Raw genomic sequence first — 16,463 nt, 5'->3', positions numbered from 1 at the left:
CGATTGTCAAGGCTGCAATTCCGTTTGTTGGGTAGAACAGGATTCAGTCACGTGAGAATTTGCAATTCGCCTTCTTTCCTGGTGTTTCTGGGGGTTACACGACCTGGTTGATGTTGGAAATATTTGAAGGGATATGGAAGCAAAACTTCGCTCGGACATGATCGGACAGCGCAATACCGTTGGATCTCACGGAATTCCCAAAATACCACTGTAAAACAGGCCCTTTTTGACGGCAGAGGGTCTTCCGAAGTCGCACCATAGAGAAAGGGAAACGTTTTGGGAATGGGAATTTTCGGCTAGAGTATGTGACGTAGAAACTGTTTCGGCAAGGAAGAAATTACTGGGATAATTTCCACGGAATTGGCCCACTCTTTCCAACATAAAATCGAAGGCAGTGAAGGGCCAATTCCTTCCTAAAAGAGTCAATAGAGCAATGGCTCCTTCCTCAATCTCTCAGATAATGTTCCATCCCGAATATATCTGTGCCTTAACCAATTGGAAGATCCAGGGCATCCTTTGAACAGGGAGTCCCTGATTCATTTTGCTGTTATATATTATTTCAGGTTACCTCCATATATAACCGTTGGGGATAAGGTACGTTAGGGGATATTCACTCGCACACTCTAATCGCATGGATTTTCACCGAGCAGGCTTGGTGCACTTGTTCGAAGAAGTGAGAGGACTGAAAACATTCACCAATTCAAGTCTGGGAAACGTGTACGGTCGATGCAAACTTACATGGGAAGAGAGTCAAAGAAAGGGAAGAAAAGAAAACCTAACACTGAGTCTTGTTAGAGAGTGGGAACTGGGGCTGCCGCACGCGAGAAAGAGCAATGCATTATTATTACGCATTTGTTCTGGAACAGGAGTAAGCCGCATAATAAGAGCACAATCCACCACTCTGGGCGGATCCTGTGCATAACTGGCCAATAAGCGGTTGGTGGCTACACCCTACGATGCGGGCCGACAGGGTAGAGACCGTCTCATTTGACCATCGACCGGTTCCCCTCACCCACATCGAAATTCAGAGCTTGAGAACACCAGCACGGGGATGGATGAACAGGTGCAAGACAAACTGTGCGACTTGTGCCTTCAATTTGTTGGCGATGTGACCAAATTTGACTTTCAGGCACAAGAAACGTACTCTGACAGGTGGATCAAGGACCATCCTCGATACTGGACCGATTGGGGCCATGGGTTCTTTCATCACGACTCCCACGCAGACTTGCTAGGGAGCAAAGATCAGGGCTGCGCTCTGTGCGACGTAATCGAAGCCAGTTTCTCAGCGTCGTCTCAGTCACCCAAATGTGTTGGCCGCCTTATACTATTCCCATTCGCGAGATTCGCTAGGGGAGAACCCAGAAGCTTCGTCGCATCATTCGATGGCAGCCCGGGCTCTCTGGCACAATGGGGTCGTCAAGACCAAGCCTTCTTCTTTGGTCGACGCCGCCCATGGGATTCCGGCGTGTCGACGACGTCCCCGGAGTACCAAGATCGGTGGAAACGGCAGCACGAAAGAGATTTTCCCCGCGCGGTCGCTCGAAGTAGTGCCTCTCGCGACGTCCTGGAGACTGCTCGCTTCTGGCTGCGAGATTGCACCACTACTCACGCCAAGTGTTCCCGAAACCCCGCAATTCTCCCAACGAGGGTCATAGACGTTGGCACGAAGCCTGGGGATGCTCCGGTCCTGTTCGTGACCGAGGGTCGCGTGGATAATTATGCGGCTCTAAGCCACTGCTGGGGAGGCAATATTCCCTGTAAGCTCATCAATTCTGTCCTTGGCGAGTATCAAAAGCGGTTGCCAGTCGACCAATTACCGCAGAATTTTCGAGATACTATTCACCTCACGCGTGAGCTGGGGCTGAGATACGTGTGGATCGATGCTTTGTGCATCATTCAAGATTCCGCAGATGATTGGAAATTGGAGGCAGCTAAGATGGCCGAAATATACTCGAAAGCGGCTGTTACTATTTCTACCCTTAATTCCGACAGGAGCACCTCGGGATTTCTCAAGCCTCGACAAACTAAGGCTGCTGTCGTGAGCTCTGAGTTCACTGTTCAAGAGCTCCTCCCTTCACTCCTCGACACTCTTGAGGATTCCTGCCTTAACACGCGAGGATGGTGCATGCAGGAGCGTCTACTGAGCATGGCATTACTTCACATCGGCGAATCCCAAGTGTTCTGGGAGTGTCGCGCTGGTTACGGGTCGGAAGTCGGCGACTTTAACACTAGCAATGATCGCGTTGGTGTGAGTTTCAACTACGCGACAAAGGAGTTCATCGAGCTTCGACAAAAGTTCAGCCCAGCTACCTTCCAAGGATGCAACACGTGGTATAACCTTGTCACGGAGTATACTGCCCGCAATCTCACCTTCACCGCTGACAAGTTTCCTGCGCTTGCCGGTGCCGCCAGAGTATTTCAGCAAGGATCTTCTACCGCCGAATATGTGGCCGGGCTTTGGAAGCAGGATTTAGCCAATGGACTTGTATGGGGAGCTCTATCTAAGCGGGCTCCCGCGCAGAAAGCCGCTGGATTTAACTTTTGCTACGACCTCGCTTCCCCTACCACGAAGCGTGCTCCGAGCTGGAGCTGGGCTAGTGTGGATGGGCCCGTGCAATTCTACGGCGGCCGCAAAGAAGACCCGGGCATTTACGAAGTTCTTGATGTTACTATGAATGGAGGTTTGGATAACCTGGAGGATCCTCCTGTTGAGGGAACTCTGAAGCTTCGAGCCCGAGTTGCTCTCATGCATTACAAGAAACCCGAATATGGCGACCACGTGGGTTCTTTGACTTTTGAAATTGGCGGTCCGCGTGTCTTTTCGTTTTGCGTGATGGACTTTGACCGGAAGACGGATAGGGAGTGCTGGGTGCTTCTCACGGGAGGTGACAAGCCAAATTGCTTGATGCTCCGGAAGATCCAGGACGATCGGTTCTCTCGGATTGGATTTGGAGTTACATATATGTCGATAGATTCTGAGTATCTCGAACGGTTTACTGTCCAGGATATTATCTTGATCTAATCACTCAACATTGGGAACATTCCCACACAAAGCACTAGGTCACATTTCTACACAATCGACGGATCCGCGTCCCCCAACACTCACTGTTGACTTCACCTAGGGTCTGTACTCTGATCGACGTACTACCAAATCCACAGAATCTTATTCAGTCACGTCAATGAGGCTCTTCAAGAACTGTGAGTTTAAGGATATTGCAAAAGAATATTTTATTCCAAAACTGCCCCGTTCTAAGCATCCTGGTCCCGTGGACCTCTAGAAAGTAACATGAGGGTTCTCTTGGAGCGATCAATTCAATACATGAATGAGATCGGTTAGGATACCCATTTAGAGAACATCATTGAGGGCAATGCAGGGGAGCCCAACGTTGATCAGACCGTTCTGGAAAACACTCTTAGTATGCAGGGAAAGAAGGTAGCGCAATGGTAGTGCATTACTTACCTGGGAGACGGTGCCAGAGTCGCAGCAGGCAGCAGTCTGCTTGCACTTGTCGTTGAGGATATCATCAAGGCCAATAACTATTAAATGATATTAGCATAAGGATATTCAAGATGAAACCGATGGATGGGAAAGGAAGTCAACGCACGGGCGGTAACGGAGAGAGAAGAGCATCCGTTGAACAAGCCCAATCCGCCGAGAAGGTTGGACAGCAAGCCCAGACCAACAATCTCCTGCTCCTCGCTGCAGCAGTTGAGTTGCTTGTTGAAAGAGCCACAAACATTCTGAGCGTGGCCGATGGTCGGGTTCTCCGCATCATTGGTGGTGGGAAGAGCGACGGCAGAAGCCATGGCGGCGAAAGCGGCGACGAGTTGGAAACGCATTTTGAAGAATGTAAGGAGGAGTGGGAACTTGGCTTTGCGCAGAGGGCTGGTGGATTGGATGTGTTGCTGGCTTGGGCTGTTGGATGAGTGAGAGAGATGGAGATGGGGTGGTGTTGACGGTGGGTGTATCGCCTGTTATATAGTTCTCTCCAGGTCCTCGTCACGGACACTTGGCGGCTTGGAAAGAACTGGAGCCTTGGGTGGTCTGGGATATCTTGCGGTGGCGCCGAGATACGGAAACGGAGATGAGTGACTGACGCAAGTCCGTCGATCTCAGCTCCAGCCCGGGAGCGCCACTTCATTCTCCCAACAAGACCCAATTCCCCAGCCTAGTGGTAGCTGAGGGGCGTCAGGTTGGCCACCCGATCCTTCCTCGGTTGTAGTGCTCATTCAAAGTTCCTGTCGATCTGGTATACGCCCGTGTTGATCATTGCCGACTACGCTCGCATACCTCAGCCTCACCCGTCGGTCTGTTGTGGAGGGCAGACTCACTCCACACTTCACAGGGGCGGTGAGATCTTAGGCATATGCGAGTGCTCATGACGAGGCTAAAAAGCCCGTCGTGGGTGTATGGTGGCTTGTGATCTTCACTCGTCTTCACCCTGTTCCATTTTAATTGAGTGCCTCTTCCACACAGATTTCTTTGCTCTCTCGAGGCTATTCTCTGCCTGAAGTGTTGTCTCGTCTCTCAAGTAGGAACTACCGAGTGGCCCCCGAGAGGTCGGGACTATTCCGGGGGTGGCAGATTATCCTTGCTAGGAATCAGGAACCTTCCGTAATAATCCAACCCGGGAAGTTGAGAAGTCGATCACTCGAGCATTGTTTCCGTCGCCCTACTCTTACCGGATATTCGTACGAAGATCTGTCTCGGACTTACTTGCGGGCGGTTGATGTAATTGGTCCTGAATCAGTATCCCACATCCATGGATGCATCACATATGCATGTATATTGAATACCGCGACAAAGGAGCTGGTACTATGCATCGAGATCTCTGCCATGCGGATAGGGACGATCTGGCCCAACAAACTGCTGAACCAGAACAAGTCGTGCCAATACAGACTACACAACCTGCCTGTAGTCTGGACCACCAAAAGGTTAGCCCAAAAATCGACTTACCTTTCCGGGAGAAGGATATAAGTCATGTCCAAAACGACTTCATTTCTTCACCCCAGTCACAAAACCTAAATCAAATCAAATGGTTGATTCTTTCAACGCCCGTAATCACCGGTGTGGCGCTGACACAATTAACGGTGGCATGACTGAAGTCTCGGTTCCTGATCCATCCCCTCTTTTCTTGCCCAAAACTTGCGCTCCTTGCTTTTTCCTGCCACCGCACCAACCCGCGGGATTTCCTGGATTACTATACAGAGGGAGGTATCCCCATTTCAGCTGAGTCGGGCTTGAGCTAACGGAACTCCTAGCATCCCCGTCGGTTGCAGTACTCAACCACCCGGACTCCCCTGAGTGCATTTCCTTCATTCCTCTTTCCCACCGAAGCAATGAGAATTTTGAGACCTGGATATTCCCTCTTTGGCCACCGCCATATGTCCTGCCACGTTTCCTTGATCCTCATTCTACACGATAGTCTTTTTTTAAAAAAAAAATTTAAAAAATTAAAATCCTAAAGGTGGCTGTACGATCATATTGCACTCGCAGGTACTTTAAGACAAACTCATTTGCAGTTGCAGTGCCGCAAGCCGTAGTGAAGGCGTCTACCAGAGATGGCAGTTTACAGTGATGGGACTTACCGATGGAGCCAGCAAGGTGACACCGTTGAGAATGTCAGACCGCCAAGGTTGGGACCGACCTGAGAGGATACATGAGATACAATATTGTAAAAATTTTCATCCCCCCAATGCACCAAGCTTGGCCATTCAAGGGATTGACCACGGCACGCCGCTGCGATTGTCGATCCGGCCTCAAAATGGACAACTATCCATTGATCTTGCCTGGGCGTTAGTAAACAACTTGACTTTTGATGAGTATTTGCGAGACTACCCGTCCAAGACTGACTCAACCTATCACACTCAAAACTCGAGTCCTGGATGGCATTGTTCCCACGTGAGTCGATCCTCATATGTCGTCTCAACATCCAAGACGAAACAAGACATTGGCTCCGCCGAGGAATTCTCCGCTTAAGGGGTAGAACGTCATGGGGTCTAGGATTAAGTCCCCGTCATTGCCCCGCTGTTTCCGATGGCAAAGCGAAGAAGAGGAAAGACATGGACGCAAAGAGGTGGTGATCTTCTTTGGACACTGAAACTGTTTGAGACAAGACCGCAGACGCTGGCAATGCAAAGTGCCGACGTAACAATACCGACCAGAATGAAAGAGAAAAAAAAGAACGTGGGGATGGAAAGAGCAAACTCGCCTACACGAACATACATGAGTACCAACGCTTTACGGTGAGGGAATTGTCCGTCCCTCTCGCTCAACCCGTGGACGTCGTATTGCGAGCGATCAACACAGAATCGCCGAGATCATCAGAAACAATTGGAAATGCCCATCTTACAATCGACAGAAAGGGATGAGGATAGAGAGATGCCAATGTTTTAAGGGAAGAGATGAGTCCTTCCCGAGGTCCGCATCCAACCAAATGATCGCCATCAAGGCAAGGCGTGTGGAGCGAATGCGCAGTGCCGTTTGGCCACCACCATGCCCTCCCAACATCTTTGGCAAATTGGGAATAAGTTGGACCCCCTACTTTCGGCCACCCCCCCCTTTCGGCCACCCTTTTCCCATACAAAATAGCGATTTGCAGGGGTCTATATCTCCACCAATCCTGTATATATAATAATAAAATTTTATATATAGCTTCTTTTCATAGCTACTAGCTAGGAAAAAAATATAAACTTGAAATTTAGCAAAAGGGTGGTGTGTAGTAGATAGTTAAAGTACGCCTATATAAATTATATATAAATTAAAACTAATATAATTATAGTAATAAGAGATATTATATAATCAAAAAATATATAATTAATTTTATAAAAAATTATCTTTTAAAAAGTATTATTTTTTATTTTATAAGTATTTTTAAGCTAGAGTATTATAGTAACTACTTTTCCCTATATAAAATTTACTAGAAAAAAAAATTACTCCCTAGAATTAAATATTAAAAAAATACTATAGCTTAGTTCTTTCTATTATATAATCTTACTTATATTATAATACTATATTATAAATTATATTATCTATAATCTATTTATTATAAAGTTATTTAAGTTTTATATTTATATATAATTTATATAGGCGTACTTTAACTATCTACTATACACTACCCTTTTACTGAATTTCATATTTGAATTTTTTTCTGCAATAGCCTTATAAGAAATAAGCTATATACAAAATTTTATTATTGTATTTAAAGAATTGGTGGAGATATAGGCCTTAAAAAACTGTAACTTTTTGCTATTTTTGGTGGGAAGTGGGGTGGCCGAAAGGGGGGGGTGGCCGAAAGTAGGGGGTCCAACTTATGGGTTATCCGGATGTAGAAGAAGCCCATTGGCCTCCTAGCACTGGCCGGCGCAAGCCTTATCCACTCCAAAATTCTAGCACTGCTTATCCGGTTTGAATTCCTCCTCGGTCCAGTCGCAAGGCATATCTTCAAAGCTTTTGGCTGCCGCTGCCATGTGAGTCGAATCAGAAACAAAGGCGGTATACTTCGTGGTATGGTTGCCTCGCTTTCCAGCCACACCGTAACGGGCCATGCATCCGTTTTCCGGTGGGTGACAATTTTCTAAGAATGGGATATCCCTGTGTGCGTGACTTCTTGGGGATACCTTGTGGCGGATGGAGATTCGGTTGTCATCATAATGAATGTAACGACCCTTACCACCATCCTTTGCGGGAAAAGTTGGAACTGGGGTCCAACGGTCATGGTATGCATCTCTATGTAGACGGGATGGCAGTTTAAGCTATAGCCCACGATGCACGCCGCTCCGGATGCAGTCTTCACTTACACTATTAGGGATTCCGCCGACTCTTCTTCGGGAATTGATGGTGTGGCTGCCTCTTGTGCTGCCATCGCATTTTGGAGATGCAATATCAGAAGCCCGAAGCTGACTAGTTTCATGGACGGCCGATTAGACATCTGTTGCATAGTTATTCTGGTCAACTATAACCGGTTAGCGAAAAGGCCCTTGACGTCTGTGCACAAGAATGAGTGAACTGGGAAAGAAGCTGTTCAGAGCTTCGATGTTGAACGGGATATCTTGCTGTTATAAATCTAGAGTATCTCATACGATTTAATACGACGCACCCTTGGGGAATGGACGCATATATATCTACGATGGTGAGCGAATCAATGATAGGGCAGAAATAGGGCATCTCTCGTATGGTAATATTGGGTGCGGCGCGGCTTGCGGGGCCTCGCCAAACCATGCAGACCGGGAGGGCTCTGCCAAGGTCTGATGATGTTTCATTCCTTCACGGCCGTAGCATCAATAAAAAATTCTGTCATTTTTTGCTGCCTGATTCGAAATTTGCAACAACCTTGTTAGAGATAGAAAAAGGTAGGACTAATGTATGGAGGTTAACGTTTTCTGATAGATATGCACACCAGCAAGGCCGCTCACTACCCCACGAGGAGTGCATTATATCGAAGGAACGAAAAGAAAAAAGAAGATAGCCCCTGGCCTTCCACCCCTCAGCTTGGTCCATATGTGTCTCTCGTCCAGTGTCGGAACGAGCTGAAAACCACGTCGATGCCAAGGGGCAGTAATATCCACATCGGCACGATCTCGGCTACTTTTGTCGGACAGAACAGCTCGCCCGCCAGTTTCAGATATGCGACGAACACCATCCAACTTCCGACGTGAGTGGCTATCGTCATAGCTATCATAAGCCAATAGATATAGACAAATGCAGGCCTTGTTGTAGCAATGTACTTCCCCCAGCATGGGTCCCAAACCAATTTCTCTAGCCAGTCGGTCGGCTCAGTATCTTCCGAGTCGTTTTTCTTCGTGCGGCGAACTGTCATGATAGATCGGGCGATTGCCTCGAGTATGGCGATGAACAGGATGAAGGCGAGGAGGAAGTTGACGCTGATGAAGCAGAACATCCAAAACAAACACCCCGACACGGTGTGCCCTTTCCCGGACCTCATGCCCCCGAATCCGCAAGCTCGGAGTAAGACGATAAAAGCTGCTAGCATGGAAGCTATCATGAATAGTACGGAAGGAAGAATCATCATTACTGAGCCGACAGACAAGTACTTCAACTTGTCCGTTGGTGCCATTGGGTTGGCCGGAGAAGTGTATTGGTGCCAGTACTCAACTGTGAGATATCCACCGCCGAAGAAAGAGATCCACAAATCGAAGCCCATATCCGCAATTCCTCTTCGTGTCCATCTAGGAGATAGGCCCATAGACCGTAGAAGAAGGCGGGGCGTGGACGAATGGCGAAAAAGACGATTTCGAGGACGAGGTCGCCCTGGCTGAAGTAGTTGGATTTGTTGAGGATGTAGACAGTCAGGTAAGCGGTCAGAAGCTCTGTAACCACAGTCTGAGCAACGGAGATCGCGTCAAGGGCCCAAATCCTTTCCTCGGTGAATTCGATATGTTCGTCTGGTGGCGGTTCTACTTGTTGCATTACCTGGTTTGGGTGTTGGTATGCTGGCGTCCCGTAATATGGGTTCATGTTGCCCGTGTGGTATCCGGGGTAGATCGGATAGTTATAGCCTGTGCTCGAGCTGGTCCTGTAGAGATCGGCGATAGGGCTGCAATGATATTGGTTACCGGGATTCTGAAAGAAGGTGTGTTCCCGCAGCATATTCATATCCTGCATTTTAATTCCGCCACCCCCTTCTCCTGGGCTCTGTACCGGCTTTTTCAAAACCATCCTAGGAGGAGGGAAAAATTTGGCAATAAACAGCGCGATCATTATGCTCTGAAGTATACGTCCTACCTGTGTGATGATCCATGTGCGCGAGCTTGCACACTTGCTAGCCCCGGTGTAGTAGTGTATTTTGGGGAGCCAGTCAACGCGGACTGCGGTGTCAACGACGCATGGCTCTATCTCGCCTGGCTTCTTCTGAATCGTGCAGCGAATATATTGGATTGCTCTGTAAAGTCAGTCTGGTCAGTATAGCGCGACTCTGAAAATAAACTCGTCGTGTACTGCGGTTCATGGGCGACTTCTTTGCCGGCGGAAACCTAACACGTACGCTTCTGTCTGACAGGTCGTGATAGCATGAACGCCCAAGGGCCTCGAACCATTTGCACATATATCATCGTTTTGACCGAGGTCAAAGGCGCAAGTCTTTCGCATGATCTGCAGTAATTGAAGAAGAATTTTATCAGCATCGAGCCTATCACGGGCCGTCTGTATGGCACAACGCATGTTGACGCACTGGTAAAAAGCTAGGAAAGCTGCAGGTATCATTGACGTCGATGAACACTGGAGCTGTGTCAAATGGATCTGAAATACCGAAGGCGGATTCCCATCTAGAATCGTCTGTTAGCGAAGATCAAAGCTGTCTGTCAAGTTTGTCAAACCTTAGAGCCATCCCAGAGGAGGCAACTTAGAGTCGAGTCAGGATTGTGTAAGGAATGGCACTAACAATCGTTGTGAGCAAGATGCCGTCTGGTTCGCAGCTACGAGTCTATGACCAGGCGTGATAGAGTTTGCAGGGCATGCTTCAAGCGCTGATATATATGGTCCGCACACGCGACTAAGCTCCTATTGCCAGATGCGATCTCGTTAGTATGGTATAGCACACCGATCGATGAAACGGTAGTGTGGAAAACCGAACCTCGTACAGAACTGGAGTAGAGAAGCTGCAATTTCTATCTGGTAGTGCTGAAAGGGCCATGGTGATTTACATGAATCTGCCGTCAAATCGGCCTGTGACAGAACGGAATGATGGTCCTCTCGGTTTGGGAAAAAGAAGGAAGGAACAAAGTATAAATGCCTTGCCTAAGCCTGGATTCGAAATACGAGTATCGACGCCATACTTGAACGAATTGGCTCCATCCCTATAAATCTCCCTCATCCCTTTAAAATATAACCATGAAAAATACTTCGTCATAACATGCCCTGGGAGCCAAGTTGTGGCTTGTGTGGTGTGTAGTCTGAGGGCCAGCGATTCTCGTATGACGACAGCAGTGCACCTCAAACAGTCGAGAAGCCAAGGCCCTGGCGAGGAAATGTGTGGCAACCAATATTTCAAGCCGAAAACGGGGGTTTGGCCAACCATACCTCTTCATTGCCCTCTGCCCCAGTCATACAAGCGCACAAAAGGGCAGGACAGGTCTCGGCAACGAACCACGCTGTCCCAGAATATGTCCCGATCGAGATTTCACGTAAACTACCGCCTCAATCATAGGGCAAGCCAGAGAGTCTGCTAGAAAAAAAATGGACAGATAGTAATACGCCAAGAGCCAAGGCAATAATAATAGCGGCGCAGCCTCGCTAGTTTTCCATGTCAGCACAGACGTCATAAACTACCAAGTAAATTTAACTGATAACCTGAGGTCCAAATGGGCAGCAAGCCGACACACCACTCCAGAATTTGGCCGGTTTCGGAACAAAGTTACTCTTTTTCCTTTCGTTATTCGTGCCGGCTGATCAACTAGAGCCTCGGTTGAGCGATGAACACTCTCAATTAATGCCTTTATAACCCGTATATAAGCACGTCTGTATGGTGTGGTTATGCAGACGATTTAGTAGACCGGCCGTGGCGGTCGTCAGGGCTGGGTTTATTTTTTGGTATATGAGAAGCATAAAAACCCAGCCAGTTATAATCAAGCCTCTTTTGCTTCTTCCTTTCTTTCTCTTTTATTCCTATTTTCCCTTCCTTTCTTCTTCTCTTCTTTATTACATGCGACCTGGTGAGTAGAGATGAGATGACAGCCAGCAAGGAATTCATTCCCAGGGAGGTGTGATAGGGTATTTTTATCAGGTTTCTGGGCATCCTTATCTTACGGGGAGTGCTCTTTCTCTCATTATACTCTATCACTCTCATTTTTGCAGGTCGTGGTACAGCGGGGCCAAAGTGATAAGTAGGATGAAGTGGGCCTGCCCAATGTTAGCCGAGTAGTAACTAGTCTTGCAAACATCCCATTCCTTACTCCTTTTCTCATGCGGATTTAACTTAACTGGGCCCTGTCGCATTTTCGGTAATGCCGAATGTCTTTCCGGTCCTCGGGAATTCCGGGTCGACGTCAAAAGAGGGGCCGACTCCGACGACGCTTCGTCGCCGGGCCCCACATGCCGAGATTTATACGGTTTCGTGATAGGCCATGCCTGGTCTAAGTACTCCGGAAGTTCAAGTTGAGGCTAGCGTCCGCGACCCAAATCCTGGCTTGTTGGAAAGGAGGGATCTGGACTAAGACCTCCTCGTCCGTCGATTCCGGTTCACTTGTCATGAGATATATTTCGGACAGGTAAGACATCCACATGCAGACCGAAGGGAAGTCATTCGTCGGAACTTCCGACTTGGGAAGATGCAATGAGGCCGCTTGCATGAGGAGAAGTGCCCCCAAAGCCATTACGATTGACCCGGTACAAGCTCTGCTCACGGTATGGGCATCAATTTTCATTAAATGCCGATGTATGTATACTTGGCGATGGCGGCGTCGATGGCATATTGCGGCCTGGTCGACGTGCTCAAGCCTGCCTCCACGGAAGTGGGTTGTATCCCAAGCGGTGAGAGAATGTTTTATGCCGCGGATCAGGGGCTCGAAAAGAGGTAGTCTAACGCGCGCTGGCACCTCTAGAGGCAAGTTCATGAGCTCCAGCGTCGCCGATACCCGTGCAGGGTCTGCTGGTAACAGGAATCTTGCTACTCGGAGTGTGATGATTGCAATTGACCCTATGCGTTAATTGGCGAAACGGCCGCAAAAAGGGATGTAAAAGAGCGTTGAGGGATGTCCGCGGATGAGTAGACAACGGAAAGGAGCTACATGTGCGTCGAGGCGGACGGAATATTCGGATGGTGCAGATATGTACCCACCCCTTAACTTCTGTCTGGGAGTAAAGCTGATGGGTCACGGAAGTACGCCTATATTTTCGGAAGGGACTTGAGATGATGCGTTGTATCCGGTGTGCGTTAGTGACCAACTTGGAATCTGGAGTTTGAATGATTGATCGATGCAAGCTCTTTTCGGGAATGCGGGGGAGCGGTGCCAAGAGACCCGGCGGGAGGAGACAAGACCAAGGTCCCGAGCCTATCGAGTGGATTGCGGGTGAGAAACCTTAATCCGGGGAAGATGCAAGTTGCTAAAGGACGCGTCAGACGGATCCTCTTTCGAGGAGACGCTTTCATGTCGCTACTTTCCGAGTCTATTCTTGAATGATGTATCCACGGTGTCTGTCGCTGCAGGAGCTATCGCGTGCATAGCGAAAACGACACCATAGGACGGTTCAGTGCTTGAGGGGCTGGTATCCCCAGGCTCGGGGGCCCACACTTACCCGACCATGGCTGTCCGAGCGTGTCATGCCGAGACTTTGTCGGGCGTTAGCGCGCGACTCGTTCCAGATCCAGAGATTCCAGACACACCAAATGGCAGCTTACCCCCGATTTCCCCAGATTTCCCCGGATTTCCCCAGATTCCAAGTCTCCGGGAACTAGCACTTAATATATTGGCCTTCGTGTATCCACAACATTGTCGCATCCCGTCGACATCGCCACCACCTTCCTTTTTCATGGGCAACACCATATTGCACTTGTGAGATTAGCGGCACAAAACGGAAGCGGCACCATGAACGAGACGCAGATCGCAGTCGCCATGGAGAAGGGAGCACAGCAACCTGTCGTCGAGAAGAGGGTGCAGACCCTCGGCACAGTCCGCTTGCGCCATCATGAAACGAACGAGATTATTCGTATTCCCGTACCTTCTAATGACCCCAACGACCCTCTGAACTGGTATGCGTCTTCTTGCGTCTGTCCCATGCTTACTGACCCTGGACTGAGCATCTCCAAGGTCTCAATCGTACAAATATGTCATGGTTGTTGTCATTTGCCTCGCTATGATGATGTCCAACTTCCTTGCTGCCGGTAAGCAAAAAAATCCCCGCAATGTTTAAACAGCACGATACATGTGTCCTGACGAGTACGTGCAAAAGGACCAACCATCGCCATTGTTCAGACTGCAATCGACTTCTTTCCCGAGCTTCCCGTCCCGAAAGCCGTCGGTCGCGTTGCCTACTTTTTCACCACGACGGCCTTGCTTCAGGGGACAAGCAACTTCTTCTGGGTCCCCCTAACGAACAAGTTTGGTCGGCGGCCGGTCTACATTACGAGCTATGCCATCTATTTTGCCGTTTGCGTGTGGCTTATTTTCGAGACGCGCTACGGCGCTTTCCTTGCTGGTCGAATTCTTTTGGGTATCGGTTCAGGTGCAGCCGAAACCATCGCGCCGCTGTCGATCGCAGATGTTTTCTTCCTTCACGAGCGCGGATTCGTCATGGCGTAAGGCTGGTCATGTCAATTTAGATTGACGCAAACGAGCGCGGGATTGCTAACGACCTTTTGCCGTGGATGTAGCCTCTACACCTCGTTCTTGTCGATTGGCGTTGCCGCTGGGATGATTGTTGATGGGTAAGTCTTTGGCAAACCCCTAAACATCCGGTGCTGGTCAGCCCGGTTCTTTCTTCTCAACTAAGCATGCCGGCGGTATAGATTCATCGTCCTCAACCACGACTGGCGTGTCATCTACCAGGTTGCCGCTGCTCTAATTGGTTTTGTTCTGCTCCTTGCAATCTTCGCGTTTCCAGAAACTGCATACATTCGACCTATAGAGGGCATAGAAGACAGCGAGACGGCCACATCTGATACCGCATCAAAGAAGAGCGCCCCACCAAGACATCTCGAACTCTCATCGGCGGCCACGCCCCCTCCCAAAGAAACATACTTTCAAAGCCTCAAAATATACCACCGTGTATGGACCGAAGAAAGTTTGGTAAAAATGTTCGTGCGGCCCCTGGGCCTCATCATCCTTCCTCCCGTGCTATGGGCTGCCTTGGTTGAGTCCGTCACCATCGGCTTCGTGGTGGCCGTGTCTTCGAACGTAGCCCCTGCCTACCAACAAGCCTACGGCTTCGAGCCTTGGAAAGTCGGTCTCTGTTTCATTGCCGCCATTATCGGCTCGCTGATGGGAATCCCTGCCGGTGGCTGGTTGGCCGATGTGGTCGCGGATATTTTTACTCGAAGGAATGGCGGAGTGCGTGTCCCAGAGATGCGACTACCAACCATGATGCTGTGCTTGATCTCGACACCACTTTCACTGGTCCTCTACGGCGTGGGCATCGAAAAGCAACTGCACTGGATATGTCCGACGATTGGACTCGGTCTGCGTAAGGAAATGAATTAACCCTCCCTGAGTTTGCTGAGGTTGAGAACGTAAAATGAGAAATTAGACACTAACATATTCAAGTCAACTTCTCCATTGCGCAAGGTACCAATGTCTGTCTAGTCTACGTCATCGACGCATATCGACCGGTTGCGGGCGAGATCACCCTGACCGTGATGGGCTTCAAATGTAAGTTCCTTCTTGATGTACACCATCCTCGGAAGTGGAAAAAGAATGTCAGTAACTAAGTTGTGCATAGCTATGTTTGGCTTCCTGCTGTCTTTCTACACCAACCCATGGGTCGAGAAGTCCGGATACATGGATGCATTCGGCGCGATGGCCGGGATCTCTGTGGCAGTCCTGATTCTCTGGATCCCGCTCTACATTTGGGGCAAGGACATTCGCCACGCCTCCTGGCGCTGGCCAATCCTTTCGTATATCCACTGGGAGGAAGATAGAGAGGTTGGTGAATGATCGAAATAAGAACATGTCGTGGCTTAGTCAGCGATGTTTCAGATCAAAAGTGTCTTATCTATTCTGTTGTGGCTCCAATTCAAGTGCTCAGCGAATTGTCTCGTCTATTCTGTAAACGAACACTGGGATTCCGACAATCGCTACACAACGGGTAGTAGACAAGCAAAAGAGCAGATTTCAATAACAGGTTCGATGAGCAATAGCAGTGGGTCGAGAAGAGCAACGCTCACCTTCCCTCTTACACTCACAACCGGGTTCTCACATGCGCATGCTTAGCGCATGGCCACGCGCACTTACACCGGGGGGGTGTTTTTACTTGACGCGTAGGGGTCATCCGACATACAGCGGACTTGCAAACTTGCACCTTCCTCGACTACCAGGGTAAATTACGACTTTCATACTCAGCACCATTACACTTGATTACAAACTGTCTAGATGATCTATAGATGTGTGTCTTACTGCCTTCTCTAGTCGGCGACCGTGCGCTCTTCCCAGCCATCTTCATCAGAGTCTCAAGATAGAAGAGCTTGAAAAATGGTGATGCCGATCTGAAAGGCTACTCTTAAGTGTACCCATGCCCTATGTCTTCACTCTCTGCTCCTTCCTTAACCTTACGTCGCGAGCCGGCGTAAGCCATTTTCCGGCCGCGTACCGCTGTGCTTGATCACAAACTCTCTAGATAATCAGGACCTCCTCATGTCAGTATACTAGAGATCTGTAGATATATGTCTCGCTTTCTCCAGTCGACGACTGTGCGCTATTCCCAGCTTCATTTTATTATATAACAGGGTACAAAGATAGAAGAGCTAGAAAAATGATGATGTCGATCTAAAAGGTCACTCTTGGGTCTACCATCT

General features: G+C 48.9%; 2 protein-coding genes and 2 pseudogenes across 2 annotated transcripts; 2 read left to right on the top strand and 2 right to left on the bottom strand.

Annotated features, from left to right (window-relative positions):
* Positions 1-1,051: 1,051 nt before the first annotated feature.
* SAPIO_CDS4170 lies at positions 1,052-3,022 on the top strand (annotated as a pseudogene; the record flags this gene model as incomplete).
* Positions 3,023-3,346: 324 nt separating this feature from the next.
* On the bottom strand, positions 3,347-3,840 carry SAPIO_CDS4169 (uncharacterized protein; the record flags this gene model as incomplete). Its single annotated transcript, XM_016786786.1, has 3 exons — positions 3,347-3,400; positions 3,461-3,537; positions 3,606-3,840. 3 exons carry the CDS (start codon positions 3,838-3,840, stop codon positions 3,347-3,349), a joined length of 366 nt encoding a protein of 121 aa, XP_016643762.1.
* A 5,215-nt stretch (positions 3,841-9,055) lies between these two features.
* Positions 9,056-9,721, bottom strand: SAPIO_CDS4168 (annotated as a pseudogene; the record flags this gene model as incomplete).
* A 3,848-nt stretch (positions 9,722-13,569) lies between these two features.
* Positions 13,570-15,606, top strand: SAPIO_CDS4167 (uncharacterized protein; the record flags this gene model as incomplete). Its single annotated transcript, XM_016786785.1, has 7 exons — positions 13,570-13,706; positions 13,765-13,838; positions 13,907-14,252; positions 14,328-14,381; positions 14,463-15,136; positions 15,217-15,321; positions 15,392-15,606. 7 exons carry the CDS (start codon positions 13,570-13,572, stop codon positions 15,604-15,606), a joined length of 1,605 nt encoding a protein of 534 aa, XP_016643761.1.
* Between the last annotated feature and the right edge of the window lie 857 nt (positions 15,607-16,463).

This window comes from Scedosporium apiospermum (assembly GCF_000732125.1).
Source record: "Scedosporium apiospermum strain IHEM 14462 chromosome Unknown SEQ_SAPIO_0090, whole genome shotgun sequence".
Taxonomy (NCBI): domain Eukaryota; kingdom Fungi; phylum Ascomycota; class Sordariomycetes; order Microascales; family Microascaceae; genus Scedosporium; species Scedosporium apiospermum.
This window is presented reverse-complemented; position numbering and strand designations above follow the sequence as displayed.